The sequence below is a fragment of the Talpa occidentalis genome, unplaced genomic scaffold (assembly GCF_014898055.3).
Source record: "Talpa occidentalis isolate TD23 unplaced genomic scaffold, MPIMG_talOcc4v2.1 talOcc4.14, whole genome shotgun sequence".
NCBI classification, from domain to species: domain Eukaryota; kingdom Metazoa; phylum Chordata; class Mammalia; order Eulipotyphla; family Talpidae; genus Talpa; species Talpa occidentalis.
The window spans coordinates 63,116,337-63,133,050 of NW_023601433.1; the positions used below are offsets into that span (position 1 = coordinate 63,116,337).

Here is a 16,714-nt window from a genome sequence, read left to right on the forward strand (position 1 = left end):
TCGTGCAACTATTAACCTGAGAGGGGATAGTGCTCAAGTCCCAGCTGTCTAACTGCAGGGCTACATGCTAGCTATATTCCATACACTTTGGCTATAGGCTGTACAACAGCCTGATATTCAAATACACCAAAATAATTTTACCATTTAATTACATATTCCAGTGGAGATAATTGAAAACAGAAGACACTTAAATACATTTGATTCTGAAATAAATTGTCGCAGTTTTACCTTCCTAATTATTTTTTACTCAGGGATATTAAAACAAGCATGATTTAAGTAGTGCTTAAAATGCAGGCCAAGAGGCAGCAAAGCCAGAAGATGGAGGCTTCTAGGTGATGGGAAAGCCAGCAGGAGAATACCTATTTGCCACAGATAATGGGAAAAGTGAATATTCCATGAATGGTAAAGAGTTGGCTGTAACATATGATTCATTTTCCTTCGGGAGGAACATATCGATCTGTATCCTCTAAGACCACAAAACAACAATCAATTGTAAAACTTGCTAAAATCTGTTCCCATTAGACTCAGTCCCGGGGAAGTTCTATATAAAATGACAACTTAAGAAAATTAAGTTTCGAAGAATAGGGTTTCAAAACAAAAGTGGCTCTGAACCACAACTACAATGCAGCTAATGTGATGGCATTATTCTCTGAAAATTCTCACTGGGGGATGGGGGCCAGGGCGGGGGGGGGGGGGTGCGGGGGAGGCAGCAACAAACACAAAAGGCTTAATAATTCTTAGGAATTACAAGATTGTTTTTTGAGTTGCCTGGCAACTTTGAAAAACAAATGTCCATGTTGTGAGGTCACTCTTCACTTGCTCTTCTCCCCATGGGCAGCTCGTGCGATCCTTGCCTTGCTCCACTCTACTCGGACAACAGGGGCAGGACTAGGCCACTGTGATGAGACGGCCTGTCATGGCAGAAAGATGCCAATCTGTGTCTCAAAAACAAATGACAAATTTTAGCCATTTGGCAGATGAGATCTCAGGCAAGACAAAGTTTTCAATGGACGGTCATGGTTTACCCAACTGAAATCTATGCCTTTGGTGGTTTTTTTTTTTTTTTTTTCTATTACATGACTTCATTCAGCTTTGTTTGCAGGTAAATTACCTTTTTCCTCTACTACATATCTAATAGATGCTCGACTCACTTTTTTGGATAATTTTAACAGCTATAGTTGTTTCTAAGAAATAACCTTCACTAGAAAACCTATTTCTGATACCACCTTTCTTTTTTTTATTCTTTCTTTCTTTTTTTTTTTTTTGTGGGACCCTCGCCGGCGGCCGGGGAACGAACCAGCGCTGCAGAGGCTGCGGGCAGCCTCACAGCCCAGCGCTCAACCGCTGCGCCACCAGGGAGGCCCTCTGATAACACCTTTCTTAAGTTAGTTAGGTAAGTCTGCTTCCTTCTTTGCTTAGTGCTCTTGACAGTTGAATCTATTCTCATTAAAAAAAAAAAAAAGATGAGGTGTATAGCTCTAAAATAAATACCATATATTTAAGTACACAACTGTTAGACAAACAGGCTTCCTAAGTTTTGTACATACAATGTAATGCAGCTCATCCTTGTAATTCAATCACTACAACTTGTATTGCACATATGTCCTGCTCCAGCTAGACATGTGGCTCATGATGATATATATGGACATACATGTATACACATACATACACAGATATATGTATATCTATAAAGATAAGCCAGTAATACTTTCATTTTCTTGAAGTTACAAACATCATTTAGTGTTTTAAGAACAGCCACTCATCCTTCCACATCAAAAAACACTAAAATGGAAAAACATCTTAAATATGTTTTGAATCAAGCTCTATCTTTAAGGGCAGGCTGGCCATGACTTACCTAAAAGGACTAGTTCAGTGAGCACAGCACCGTGGTAATGTTCACCCTCTGAAGCGGAGTCAAATCCACTGCAGGTCAATTATAAGTGGGTCTTCCTGAATGCTTGACACATTTGTACTATCCATGATAAGATGCTGCTTCAGTAACCACCATTTCTATAGCAACCCCCTCACCACCACCCCCCCACCCCCGACACACACACACACACACACACACACACACACACACACACACACACACACACTCTCTCTCTCTCTCTCTCTCTCTCTTCAGGCTGTGTTTTGGAAAGGTAGTTAAAACTGGATTCTACAGTGTAGCTTCACTTGGAATACACTTTTATTTCTGTCATCTCATTAGAATGAGAGTATTCTAATCAAGTACTCTATCATTAAATAGCAAAAATCCATCACCTACAGAATCTTAAATCTCGATCTCTGCCATTAAATATTAGCCTGTCGATTTAAATCCAAACCACTGACCTGGTTTACTTGCTCATGAGTGACCATTCCCTAAGGCAACAAGTCAGATCGCAGTCTGACAACCTGGAACACCAGACAGCCATCTGCTGTCCAAGCTACAGGCTAAAGAGCAAGCAAAATGCCTGCAAAGAACTGACATAATCATCTCTTACCATCCCCAAAATTTCAGCTAAGATGCATTCATCTGACCGATGAAACTTCATTTCCCATTCCAGACCAGGGAAGGAAACCCTCTTCTTTCAAGGTCACAGCCTCTGCACACGATTGATAAGAAGGTACATATGCCCACTGATTCCATCTCCACAGACACACCTTGACCTGGCCACGGGCAATAGCATTGTACCTGTTATATAGATCCTCCCTCGCACGATGCATTCAGTGGCATTTAACATGATGGCTTCAGCACTGCCAGTCAGTGTGGTAAAGCTCTCAATCATAGAGTATGCAATTTGCACTTGAAAATATGATTTTTATTGCGAGTACACATAACAATGAGCCAATTCATACAGTTCATCTATTAGGTCACCCTCTTATGAATAATATGTGGGCTGAAATATGGAGAGGCTAATTCTTATAATGGGAAATTCTTTGCCTGTTCCAAAAGAAAAAAATTAAAAGACAATTGTAGTCATGAAAAACAACAAGAAAACAACTGCGATAAATGGTGGCATCAAATCCTGACTCTACTTTGAAGGTATTTGAAAGTGTACTTCTGGATGTCTCTCCTAAGAGTAAACTTTCAGTTATCTGGCAGTCAGGCATGAAAGTATTCGAGTTAGTGCTAAAATGTGGTTTTATCTTCCAAGTCGAGTCTCAAGGAACTAAGACAGACCTGCCTTACAGACTGAAATCTTGCACTATAATGGAGGTGTTATCACCCCGAGCTTCACGTGTCATTCCTGCACAATGAGGGCATTGAACCTGGATAAAAGAAGTGGGTCTGTGACTAAGTTGGGCAGCTCTGTGGCCTGCAGAGTCTGGGATATACTTGCATTCTAAGACAGGAATGGTAAAAAGCATCCTTGTTGAAGGCATTTTAGATCAGTGGTCACAAACCTTTTCTGTAATAGGCTAGAGAATAAATACTTTCAGGTTGTGGGGACACAGAGGCTGTCCAGATGACTCAGTTCCACCAGTAAAATGAGAACACATTCATGGACCCTAGCAAACCAAAGAGCAGGGTCCTGTTGTGATGTCTTAGTCTGCCTGAGCTGCTGTAACAGGAATTCCTGAACTGGGTGGCTTATAAACAAGCCTAGTTCACTGCTCACGGTTCTGGAGGCTGGAAGTCCAAGATGAAGGTGCTGTCAGATTCAGTGTGTGATGAGTACCTGCATCCTGGTTCATGGATGGTGCTTTCTCCCTGTGACCTCAGAATGATGAAAGGGTGAGGCAGCTTTCTGGGGTCTCATTTATAAGAGCACTAGCCCCATTATGAGGACTCCACCCTCATGACCCAGTCACCACCCAAAGCTCACTTCTTAATTTCATCCCATTAGGGACTGGGTTTCAACATGTTAATGTTTTGGGCTTTTTTTGGTTGGGGAGGATCTCATTCAGTTCACAGTATCCAGCAAAACTATTCTGATATACTTACATTTGAATTTCATATAATTTTGTCTGTCATGAAATATTCTTCAATCAATAGAAAAATGTGAAAAAACCATGCTTAGCTTCCAAGCCATAGTTTGCCAACCCTTATTTAGATACACAATTCTTTTTTTTTTAATTTCTTTTTTTTTTGTTTTTGTTTTTTTTTAAGATTTATTTATTTATTTATACAAGCACTGGGTACAGTCAGAAGCATGGGAGGGTGAGAGAATCCACCAGAGCCAGAGCGGGGAGCAGAACAGGCAGACTGACGAAACACACTGCTGAGGAGAGCAGTGGGCAGCAGGAGAGGTCTGCGTGCCATGTGGGATCCTCGCCAGGTGGCTGGGGATCGAACTGGCGCTGCAGAGGCTGTGGGCAGCTTCACAACCCAGTGCTCAACCGCTGCGCCACCAGGAGAGGCCCTAGATACACAATTCTTAATGGATTCTTCACAAATCGCTATTTCTAGCTATTAATCACATTGTAATTGCAATTACTTTGATATACCTCAACAGTAGAAAATTTAAAGTATTAACTTGTTTGAGGTGATTATTGTATTCAAATTAATCATAAATAGCAGCTAAATAGTAAGTTGTATTTTATGCTTGAGATGTATTCCTATTTTTTTCCTGATCTGATAATACTTGGAACTTTTCATTTAAATGAAATAATTTAATTTTTACTTACGTCATAGTATTATTGATTAAATACAAGAGCTAAAAGAAAAACCTTTATGAATTCTATAGGCTTCTACTGACTTTTAGTAAGTTAACATATGCTTTTTTTGAAATATCCATCCAATCTTAAAGATAAAGTTTTCAGAAAACATGTTTTAATTCATTTGATTATTTTTGAATGACAATCCAAATGTTGGCTTTTTCCTGCATACATACAATCTGTTATAGTTAGAAATTTGGCAGTTACATTTTTCATAGTAGATGCTAAGTTAAAAAAGATCATTTAAATGGAAATAGATTAACTACACAATGAAGATTCTCAGTTGAAAAGGCTTGATGCCATAGGGAATAGTTCCAGAGAGGAAACAGAACTGAATAACTTACATTTTAGAGGATTCATAACAATACGCATTTCTTTGTTTCACAAACACTTGTTTTCATTTTGATTCTACATTGTCTTAATTTCTTCTTGCTCCTGTAACAAATCACCACAAACTTATTGGCTAAACACAACAGAAATTTATTCTCTTGTAGTTCTGGAGGTCAGAACTCTAAAATTGGTTCAGTAGGCTTATTACAAGGTGCTGGCAGGAATGCTCCTTCCAGAGACAGTGCCTTTTTACCTTCTAGTGACCACTGCTATTCCTTGGCTTATGTCCCCTTCCTTCATCTTCTTTTTTTTTTTCCCCCTTCCTTCATTTTCAAAGTGCACCATCACTCTAATTTCTGCAATCTCCTCAATCTCCTCTGATTCTGACTTCTGCTGCATCCCTTTTATAAGTACTGTTGTGATTACAGTGGGGCCATGTGAAAAATCCTGAGTATTTCCCCATCTCATGATTCTTAGCCATACCCATAAAGTTCCTTTATCATGTGATAAGAATAAAGGGGTCCAGAGGTTAAGATGTGGTTTTTTGGGAAGCCATTGTTCAGTCTGCTACATAAAAAATATTTTTACTACATTATTGTTGCTTGTGAATTGTATACAAATAAACTAATGAGAACAAGAATGCTACTTTTATAGACCTGCACTATACAGTTGGTACACATGGCATATATGTGTATATATTTATTTCTCTTGAAAACTTTATCATATTAAGAACATGGACTTTTATACCCCTACTCCTATTCATCCATACTCATCTATATTCAAATATATACACACAAAAAAGAGGAGGCAGAAGGAGAAATATAATAGCAGGAATGGAATCTCCAGGGTGGAGAAAACCCAATATAACTATTCTCTCTCTAGAGATGAGCTCAAAGCATTAGCCTTTTATTAAACTTATACATATATAGATGCTTAAAGATAAATTCTATGTATAGAGTCATCATAAGTACAAATATTATGTCGCAACATCTTAAACTGCTCTCATTTTTAAGACATCTAAATGATCCAAATCTGATCCAATCATTCAACAAAATTCTAACTGGGTGCCTACCATAAGCTGTCCTTGATTACAAGGATTTAAAGATAAGACTCAGTGAGGACACAAGTAGTAGTAAAAAACTTCAAGGCCATGTCCTTATACACTTCTGGTACCATTGCAATATATACAATGTACTTAGGAGGGCCCTCTTTTTTGAGATTTTAAAAACAATTTAGTTAATAAAAGTTCGACAAATGAAAACTGAAATTAACATACATCCTAGAAATTACCTAATTCCATTAATGGGAAGACCCTTTTCTATGCATATATTTGACTTAAACTCAATATACGCACACACTGTTGGTGTGTTTCTCCGGCTATCTTTAATATACTATAATAACACTGAGCATGATTATTATTATCCTCATTTCACAGTGGAGGAAACTATGGCACTGAGAGGTTAAGTACCATGGCCAGGGTCACACAGCCAGTGGGTGGGAGGACTGGATCATCCATCCAGCCCCTGTTCATAACCACATGCTAAGTGCTGCTCCCTAGCACTGACCCCAGTATGTTGGGGTCAGCCAGGAAGCTCTGGAGAGAGCCAGAGTATACAAGGGAATGATACTCTCAGCAGATGTCTGTCTTAAAAACAAGAAAACAAACATAAGTAATTTGCCCAAGGAGGGACTTAGATTTCCTAACTTAGATTTCCAGGTTTCTAGCATACAAAAATGCAAACTTTTCACTTCTCTTTCCTACTCTCTCTCCATTTTTCATTATTCAAGACCTTTCTGATTTTCTGTTTCTTCAGAGTCTCTCAGTTATGTCCCTCGAGTTGCTTTCCCCTGGGAGGTCCAGGGCTCCTAGGCCATGGCTGTGACCACAGTGCCTCATAAAATGGCTACGTTGTAGAGATCACACACCACAGGTAAAACAGCCATCTTACACAGCATAGGAAGTTAACTGGCACCACAGTCCACACAACAACATCATGTTTAGTATATCTGTTAAAATCAGTGAACTCCACACAAACAATGTGTTTCTGTTATTCATTATTTGGAAAATAACAAATAAGTCCCAGAAATCCCAACAGGCATTCGTTTCCAAATATAAATACCTATAACTACAATTTCACTCAAGGAATTAAGTATCCTTGAAAAGACACTGGATATCAAAAATCTCCCAATAATCTTTATACATGGTCTACCAGTTTACACTTCGGAGATGGGTGATTTCAAAACAGTTATTTTTCAAGCATGGTGTGCATGGGATTGGGAACCAAAAGAGTCTAGAAAACCATTGTGCTATCAAAATCTTAAGCACAGACATGTACTTGCGTCCTGTTAGTATGAATTCCAAGGGCTATAACTCTCTGGAAGTGAACTGGGAAATATGTATTAACTTCAAAACTGTGTTCCTCTTTTAACCCAGAAATTCCATTTCCAAAATTTTATCCTAAGGAAATAATCATGGATGTTCATAATGATTTAGTTACAAGGATACTGATCACAACAATGCTTAAAATAGTAACATTTTTTAATTGTAGAGAATTAAACAGGCAAATTCTGACATGGTCCTTTAATGGAATACTATTGCAGAATAATGGTCAATGCTGTGCAGACATATTCATGATATATGGATGATGTTTAAAGCAAGCTACAGAACAATACAGAGCATTTCTGTTAAATATATATTAAATATACATATATAAATATATAAATATTTATGTATTTATTAAAACTATAGATAAAAATTATTTATATATATTTATAAATATTTATAAATATAAATATATATTTTGTGGAAGACAGCCTCCAGGGGTCCCCAGTGATCCCCTAGGTGACATAAGCTCAGGACCAACCTTAGGCTGGTGACCAACAGCTTCTGGGAAGAAGTGATGACAAGATACTTTGACTGCATGTTATAAAAGGCCATGATTTCCATTTTGCTTGTGCCTTTGTATTTTTAGCTTCTTTTAAATTTTTTCTCTTGCATCACTTGCTTTAGTGGAAACATGCTACCATGCTGTGGGCAGCTCTATGGAGAAGGTAAGTACTTGACATCTTGCCAAAGTCAGTGAGGAGCTGAGGCCTCCAACAGAAGACCTGAAGTGCCCTGGCTGGTTGCAAGTGAACCTTGAGATGAATGGAATCTGAGCTTATAGCCTAGCTACAATCTTTTTAGAGACGCTGAGCCAGTAGCACTGGCTAAGTTGATTCTAGATTCCAACCCAAACGGTGGGGTAATATGTTCACTATAATTTAAAGCTAAGTTTTTGGGTAACTTGTTATGTAGCAGTAGATACGTGCACAGTGAAATAACAGAAAGGATATAATTAAAAATACTGTTAATGGTTCTCTAGGTGGAGTTATTATTCTTTCTTTCTTTTTTTTTTTAAGATTTATTTATTTATACATACAAGAGCCAGGGCACAGGCCAGAGATGCAGCAGGGTCGTGGAGGGGTGGGGGAGGTGAGAGGATTCACCAGAGACAGAGCGGGGAACAGAACAGGCAGACTAACTGAAAGACACTGCTGAGGGGAGCAGCGGGCGAGTCAGGAGAGGTCTGCCTCGCCATGTGGGTTTCTCTCTGGCTGGCTGGGGATTGAACTTGTGCTGCAGAGGCTTTGGATTGCTTCATAGTGCGGTGCTTAACCCCTTGCGCCACCAGGGAGGCCCCATTTCTTTTTTTTTTTTTTTTAAGATTTTATTTTTGTGTAGAAGAACTGGGGTGTAGGCCAGGAGTGCTGGGGATAAGAGGATTGGCCAGAGACAGAGTGGGGAGCAGAACAGGCAAATCTACTGAAATACACTGCTGAGGGGAGCAGTGGGTGAGGCAGGAGAGGTCTGCTACGCCATGTGGGTAGCTCCCTGGCTGGGATCAAACTCAGACGTAATGGCGAAAGTGCTGAGACTTAGTCCCTAAGCCACCAGGGAAGCTTCTTTCTTTCTTTTTTTTTAATACTGTTGGCAATGATTTTCCTTTTCAGAAAAAAAAAAAAAAAAAAAAAAAAGAAAATCACAAAACCAAGAGAGATCACATGACCTTCTAAAGAATAAAAGGGTAAAGATTCAGAGAGTCCTCTTGCCTTTACTACCTTTCAGAGATTCTTATCAGGTAAATTAGCTTAAAAGTGAAAACCAAAACAAAAAACGCTAAACAACCAAACTGCAGAGAGCAGGCCTGAAAGGCACAGCAGAGTAAGTTTTACCCACTAGGAACCATGTGATACACAGTGAGCAGCAGCACCCAGAAGCTTCATGGAATGGAGACTGGCCCAGATCTAAACCGAAAAGCAAATAGTAATGAAGTCGTGCTCAAGCATGCAGCACAGGTGTCTTGCTTACCCAGCTTCTGGTCGAACCGCCAGGCTGCGACGTAGGCATTGTGCCTTAGACCGCTCTGCGTGGCCAGGGGCACAGTGACGTACATGGGGCCATCCACCAGCACTGGCGTTCCATCGCTGCTGAGCAAGTGGACGCTGACAGCGGTCACCGGCGTCAGGTCATACCTGGTGCCATTTCCTGGAAGCAAAAAGCATCTTCTAGCACACGATTACACAAGACCCCCATGAGGCTGCTGTGGAATCCATTTGCAAGAAAAGAGTAACAGGTACCATTTCCTGGGCACTGTGCTACCTATCTGCAAAAATTCCTAGTTCAGGGACTGTTATAGCCCCTTTACATACATAACACTTACCATCTTATAAAGTAGGTTAAAAATCTCCACAAAACATCCAGAGGCTCAGAGAAGGTGGTAATAGGATCTGCCTAAGGGTGTTTTGTGGTAAGCCTGGGATGTGGGCTCAGATCTGCCTCAAAAGGGAAGGACATGTCTATAAATGTGAGGAAGGTGTAAGCAGATATTGTTGAAAAGGGCCCCTATACAAAGAGTACCCTGTGCACTTGTTAATGATTTGGCAGATCACCATAATGAAACTGAATGTCTAAAATTAGAGATCACTTAAAGAAAAGTTCTTCAAGGAGTGCTTCAAACTATTCATCTACTAAAAGTAAACGATTAAAAACTTGCACTTGAAATATTTATGAGTTATTTTAGTTGCCACTGGTATTTTGATCTGTTTAAAAGGAATTTAATATACCAATTATTCTGCATTAGAGACCTTTTATCCAAGTCAATGCTCTAATGACTGTCTACAGATATATTAGGGAATGCTTGTGAGAGCAATATTGTATTTATATATTTAAGCGATCCATTTTAGAAAAATTTCTCTTCAGTGAAATATAAGACAAAATATATTCTATCATGATTTTAAATCTTTCCCGAGACACAAGGATGAAAATACAATGATAAAAATTTTCAGCTGCTTTAGAACACAGTCTATAGAACTTTTTAATCGACTTACATACATACCTACTCATTTAACTACCTAAGCTAATGTGAACCTTCAATTAGGACAAAATGAAATATTTGAAGCAAATCTAGAGAATTTGAATTTCAACTATAGTTAAGTCCTTCACAGAACAATGTCCACACAGCTAATGACAGTGAGAGCTTTAATAACTTGTACCCATCTTTGTTTCTCAATGAAGGGAAAGGTATGGCAAAGGAGATTTCACCCAAAGATTCAAGTCTTGAAATTTTAGTGTGGTAACTTCAGTTTATGGTTAAAAAAAACCCAACAACCCATACTTACTATATTTCTGGTGAAATTAACTTTGAATTGAGACCTAAGTGTGCCAATTGCCCAAAGATGACATATAAGCAAAGCCACAGTGCACCATCCAGGTTCTGGTAAGACTCTCTCAATGCAACAGAGCTTAAAGCTAGAGAGATTAAGTAACTTTCCAGACTTTGTATAAACAACCGAGAGATAATGTTTTCAATTAGGTGCTGCTGTTACTTTCAATAAACCTGGGGCAGGATGTCTCTCTGAACAGAGAACCAACAAGTAAGAGTAGAAAAGCACTTGAGACTTATCATCCATCTTTTTTTCCACTACACTTAGTCTGCTGATTCCCAGAAATGGCACACCCCCTCCATCCCCCACTCATTACCTTCCAATTCTCACACCCCATCATCGTGTATGTTCCTGGCCCGGCGAAAGAGGGTTCCAGTTTTGGACCTGCCATTAACAGTTTATGTGGCCTCCAGTAAGTTACTTACCCCCTCTGGGGTTTTTCTTATCTGTACATCTAAGGAAGTTGGATTGGATGCTTTCCTCTGGTGTATGGAGGTGAAAATACTTAGGTGTAAACATTCAGAAGTGTGTGTAACATAGCAGAAGCACTGTGCTTTTGGTTGGTGGGATTTAGTGTTCTTGCAAAAGATCTCTAACTGGTTGAAGACACTGCAGGCAATCATATCTGCTTTCTTGAGGCCTCTTTGCTGTCACTGTGTACCACTAAATTCTTGCTCTTGCTCTGCGTCTTCCCTAGGACTCTCCTTCAGCCCTCCAACTCTCTTCATTCTGGAATAATGAATACTTTGAAGGGCTAAATTGCTTCCTTCCAGTCTTTGTTATGAGATCACAACTCTACACAAACCCTAAGTTCTCTATGTAAAACGGCTTTCCATCCTGTTCTACCTTGATGCCACCTGCCTTCCCATTATGTCTGAAGAAAGATAGGAGTAAGGCAAAGGCACCAACAAGGAAGGGGCAGCACCCCAGACCACGTCAGGAGGCCAGCTATGTCACTGGGGCCTCTGATACTTCTCTTGGAACATGAGAGCAAGTTCAGATAACATCTAGAGTTCTGTTTGACTCTGCATCCTATTACCAATTTTTCCCAACTGCAGGAAAATTTCATGTTATTCATTTTATTGGTTGTTCCCTCTCTTTCTGGAGTTACTAGATGAAGTAATTGCTTGACTCTCCCTTGGGAGTGCCACAGAATGTTTCTGTGCTTTCTTAGCAACGGGTGGGGCGTTGTTATGGTGCAGGGACTCTGGCTTGTGTATGCAAGTCTTGGAAAAAATGGAGCAGATAGACAAACCAAGCAAGAGAGGAAGTAGTCAAAATCCTACATGGCTATGTTTCTGGATGGATTTTTCTAGAAGCGCCCTCTAATGGGATACAACCCTTCTTAGGATACTCTGAGGAAATCTGCCTTCAGCGCACTTTCCAATCACCTCTGTGCTTCCATTCACCGTAGCTGAACTCTAGTTTTGACCTGTCAACTCACACACAGGGATGCCTATGTGTGACTCTTATGCTAAGCTGAAATCTCTTTGGTGCTTTTTATAAGACAGGAGGCAAATAGCTGTGGGGCAGAAGGGAAGCTGTGCAAAAAGTGGGACTAGATATGGTACTTACCCTGTGGGCTGCTGGGTGCTAAACATAGCCCCGTGGGTGTGTGAGGGTACCCCTGGGTAGCAGCCTTTCCTGGAGGACTCAAAAAAAGTCCTGGTTCTTTCTCGTTTTACTTGCTGGTTATTTCACAGGAAAAGGAGTTCAATATAACCTGCCAAGAATTCGCCTCCTTCCTCTGAAATAACAGAGTGATTTTAAAATAAAACAAACTCTTCTAAAAATCAATAGTCCTAATATCTCCGTGTTCTTCCTCCTTCTGGCATCTTGAATTTCATAATTTATTCAAGAGCACTTGGAAGTGGGACACAGAAAAATTAATGAGCTCTGAGGAATGAGGTGGTCACTTCAACGTAAGGCTTTATGATAGTGCCACAGCTTGTCTGGGCGACTGGTCTCAGATTATACTTGGTCGAGTTCCCTGAACTAGTGCTTTCCTTCCAAGCCTGAACATTTAAAGTAAAAGTCAACTTTTTCCCCCACTATCTGACTTTTGATGACAAGCACTCCCCTATCTGATGGTCAGTTACTGACATATGAATCACATGACCATCATCAAGCAAAAATAATGGGAAGGAGAAATATTTCTGAATGCAGATACAATAAAGGAAAGTAAAGCAAATGATAAATTGCCAGGTTACCTTGATCTATAACCAGAAGTGTATTAATATTCTGCAAAATAGATCAGATGTTTCAAGCTTATGTAAAACTCTGGATAATTAAGTGAAATTCAATAAAAGCATCCCTGAGAAATGTAAAACTTTTTCACTTAGGAGATTTAAATCAGAACTTCTGGTTTTGTGCTGTGACTAGTCTAAAGAAAAGAGGCAGGACAAGAAAACAATTCAAGACTTCAGCATATGCCATTCTCCATCAACAGGAGGGGGACCTGGGATCAAGTGCACCCCCAGTGCCCTGCGCTGCCTCCTTGGATGTGAGCAGGGTCGGAAGCACACATCCCCAGTGTTTTTTTCTGGAAAGGAATTATTGTATATTTCCTGACTGGCGCCTTTGAGTTTCTCTGATTGTTTAGCTCTACATGTCATGTGAGAGTGGGGCCATAAGATCAGAGCTGACTTAGAGGTCTGCGGGAGAGGAAGCAAAGTCAGCTTCAAAGTCTGACCGCTCTGCAGGGCCAAAGGCAGGGGCAAGGGAAGCCGTGAGAGAAGGCTGGACGGACTCAGGTGGTAGGCAGCAGAGGTCCCCCACTCCTAAATGTTCCACATACTGGCGGAGAGCCCCGGTTACTGCATCTCCCACCTCCCAAGCAGACCCAGCGCCCCCCCCCCCACCTTCCTTTCCTCTGTGACAAAAGTCCTCTGTTAGGACAGCGAGGCAGGCTGTTTCACTGAACACACGTTCTAGGGGCAAGTGGAAGGCGGCCAGGACAGGGGGCTAGAAAACATCTAACTCTCATCTTACACTTAAAACAATACAATTTCAGTCAAAAGAGCTTCTCTGAATTAAATATATGTAGTTTACCAACAGAGCTTGAAGAAAGTGCTCAAGGAGCAGCTACCAGCAGAAAGGCTCACGGAGACGAATTCAACTTCCTTAAATAACACAGTTCCAATGCACTTGAACTTGTAGAAAATACTCCTCTTTGGCAACCGTGGTTCTCCCATTATTACTACTGCTTCCAGCCACATATAAAGATAAAATACAGACGTGCCGCTGAAAAGAGAAGAGACTCAATTACCTGTTCCATTTCCATCTAATCCTCGCAAATAAGGAAAGCTGTCCACCTCGGAGGGAGAGCTGGCTGCCGTGAGAAAAGCGGTCAGGTCACTGTAGCTGGTGTTCTCCGGCAAGCGCAGGGCCCTCCTCTGGAAATGAACTCGAGGCTGCGGCCGGGCACCTGCAGACATCAACCTCTGAGTTACTTCCCCAAGGAGCAGTTTCTGTTTTTAGAAAATGCAAAACCAGGAAGTGCTTCTCTAAGGTTCCAGCATGTCTCTCCCCTCCACCCCTCACCTCCTCCCTACCCCCAGCCACACAGGACACAAAGATGTGACAACATGCTATTATGGGGACAGAAATAATAGTCCATTGTCACATTTGTTTTGACACAGGATGTTATTTAGGCTTTTAACAAAAAGCCTTCCAAGTTCTATTTGTGAGCAGGCTTTCTGCTGCAGGGTTGTGCCTATGGATGGTTTTACCCCATGGATGGGGTAACATTTTGGGAAAGAAGTCCAAGGTAATGAAGGGTGTTGGTTTCCCACACAAATAAGGCAGGAGATACCCTTTGATAGTGTTACAAATACATCCTTCATTTCCCTGGGAAACTATGGCTTAACTCCACACGCCAAGCTGAGGAGGAGCCAGAGGATTCAGTAGCCAGCCTGGCCAAGAACTGCCACGTGCCCGCAGTGGTGGGCCCCCTTTTCGCAGTGGGAGCTGTCACTTGGAAGTTGGTCTCTTCTAAGGGGGGGTTCTATTCGAGGCAGACTTTTGTGGTGAGACTTTTGTGGTGAGACACTTTAAATGATAGGAAATGCTCCCTTCATCAAACTCGATTCCTTTGTGCAGAAGGACGTGTGGAGCCCACAGGCCCTATTGAATTAGCTGGCAACTTGGCCAGTTTCACTCTGTTCCAGATGTTGTTTTGATACCCCAATCTGTTTTAATCTAGCGCTCTAGTTCCAGTGGCAAGAGGTGAAAATGCTAAGTTCTTTTGCGCAAAAACACCATGACATTAACTAGTAGAAACGGAAGTAAAAGCATTTACCAATGAAAATATACATTTCTCCAGATTAAAATAAAGTGGCCCCTCCACAGCGATGGTGTGCCTGGAAGTTCTGGTCATCCCTCATTCATCCAACCCCAGGCTTGAAGGAGACCATATTTCTGCTATGGTTGGCTGGGGGTGCCTTCTCACCAGACCATGACTGTCCTGGTGCAACTGCCCAGCCCACACTTGATGGTCCCTATACGGACTCTGGGTCCCTTTTAATCAGGATCAGAAACTTAATCAAGGCATGAAGAAGCCTGTCTGGACGTATTCTAGAAGAAGAGAGTCAGAGCTCACAGAATCAACTTGCCCACTTTCTCTTCTTAGAGCTGACGCACGGAAGCCCTATGGACCGACCACCAATGCAGAATTAACTCTGGGGCAGGGGTAGGCTGGGTTGACCACATAGGACCGATGTGATCAGTCCTCTGAAAATCACAGATTAATTTTCTCAAGTGGCTGGTTCTCTGCTTCATGAAACACAGGTCCATCTTCAGGGTCTTGGGAACCAGGTGACCAAGGTCAGGACAATCCTATGGGACTAGGGTCACCTCCACTGAAACTAGCTGGACAAGGGCTTGTTCCAGACCATCCGGGCCCTTCTCTATGCCTACAGCAAACCTGCTGTGAGGCACTCGTCTCAGCTCTGTAGCTTATAACTCTCAACTCTTTATGGTCTGGTTGATTTTACACAGCAGTTTAGAGAGGATACAAGATACAAGTCTTATTTGAATCTCCCTCGACTGCAGAGAGTTCCAACACTGCACGCTCCTTGGGGCTCTCCACACTTCTAGGAGCAGTTTGCTTCTCCCTGCTCCCTTTCTTCCCCGGCCCGTACATGCTGTTTGCCTCTTCTGTTCTTCTCTGCAGTGCTCTCAGAGATGGAAAGTCAAAGTTAACATGCCCTCATTCCCAAATACACAACAACATTCATTGCTTCTATTTTTTTTTAATGATTGTGAACTTTCTGGGACTATTTCCCTTTCTCCTTTATTCTTCAGTCTAAACAATGCTGCTGATGCTTGGGTTTCAGAGAGCAGGGAAACAAAGGACTTTCTAATTTGAGGAAAAGCGTGATATGGGGAGGGAGATGGTGGTGGGCAAATGGGGGTTGTTTCTATGGGGGTGGGTGGAAACTAGATGCTTGTTGGTGATTGTGATGTCACATATACAGACATCAGGTTATAACACTGCATACCTGAAACATGTTATAAACTCATGTTACTTCAATAAAAATGTTTTAAAAAATGAAGCCGGGCCTCCCCAGTGGTGCAGGCAGTTGAGCACAGCACTGTGAAGCTGTCTGCAGCCTCTGCAGTGCGGGTTCAATCCCCGGTCGGCCACAGAGATACCCACACGGCGCGGCAGACCTCTCCTGTCTCGCCCGCTGCTCCCCTCAGCAGTGTTTTCAGTCCATCTGCCTGTTCTGCTCCCCGCTCTGTCTCTGGTGAATTCTCTCCCCCTCCCGCGCCTCTGGCCTGTACTCCGGTTCTTGTATAAATAAATAAATCTTTTAAAAAAATGAAGTCAAGTGGGAAAAAGTGGTGCGTATCTACAGTGTGACAGGGCAAAGGGCGGGGGGGCTTGTCCTCACAAGGGTCAAGGCAGAAAACACAATCCAGGCTGGTATGAGAACAAGGGAGAGTGTGTGCCCTTCTATGCCTCAGAAATAGCCCCTGTGAGATCTCTGAGAAGGCTCCTTTAGCTAGAAGGAACAGAAATCCACTCAAA

General features: G+C 41.6%; 1 protein-coding gene across 1 annotated transcript in view; it reads right to left on the minus strand.

The window, feature by feature from the left end:
- Positions 1 to 16,714, minus strand: part of FAM171A1 (family with sequence similarity 171 member A1) — a 114,715-nt gene that overhangs the window by 20,206 nt on the left and 77,795 nt on the right. Inside the window, exons 4-5 of the mRNA XM_037510661.2 lie at positions 13,949 to 14,107; positions 9,326 to 9,502 (exon numbers count right to left, since the gene is read on the minus strand). Of these exons, the coding sequence (XP_037366558.1) occupies positions 9,326 to 9,502; positions 13,949 to 14,107 (336 nt within the window). The remainder of the gene's footprint in view (positions 1 to 9,325; positions 9,503 to 13,948; positions 14,108 to 16,714) is intronic.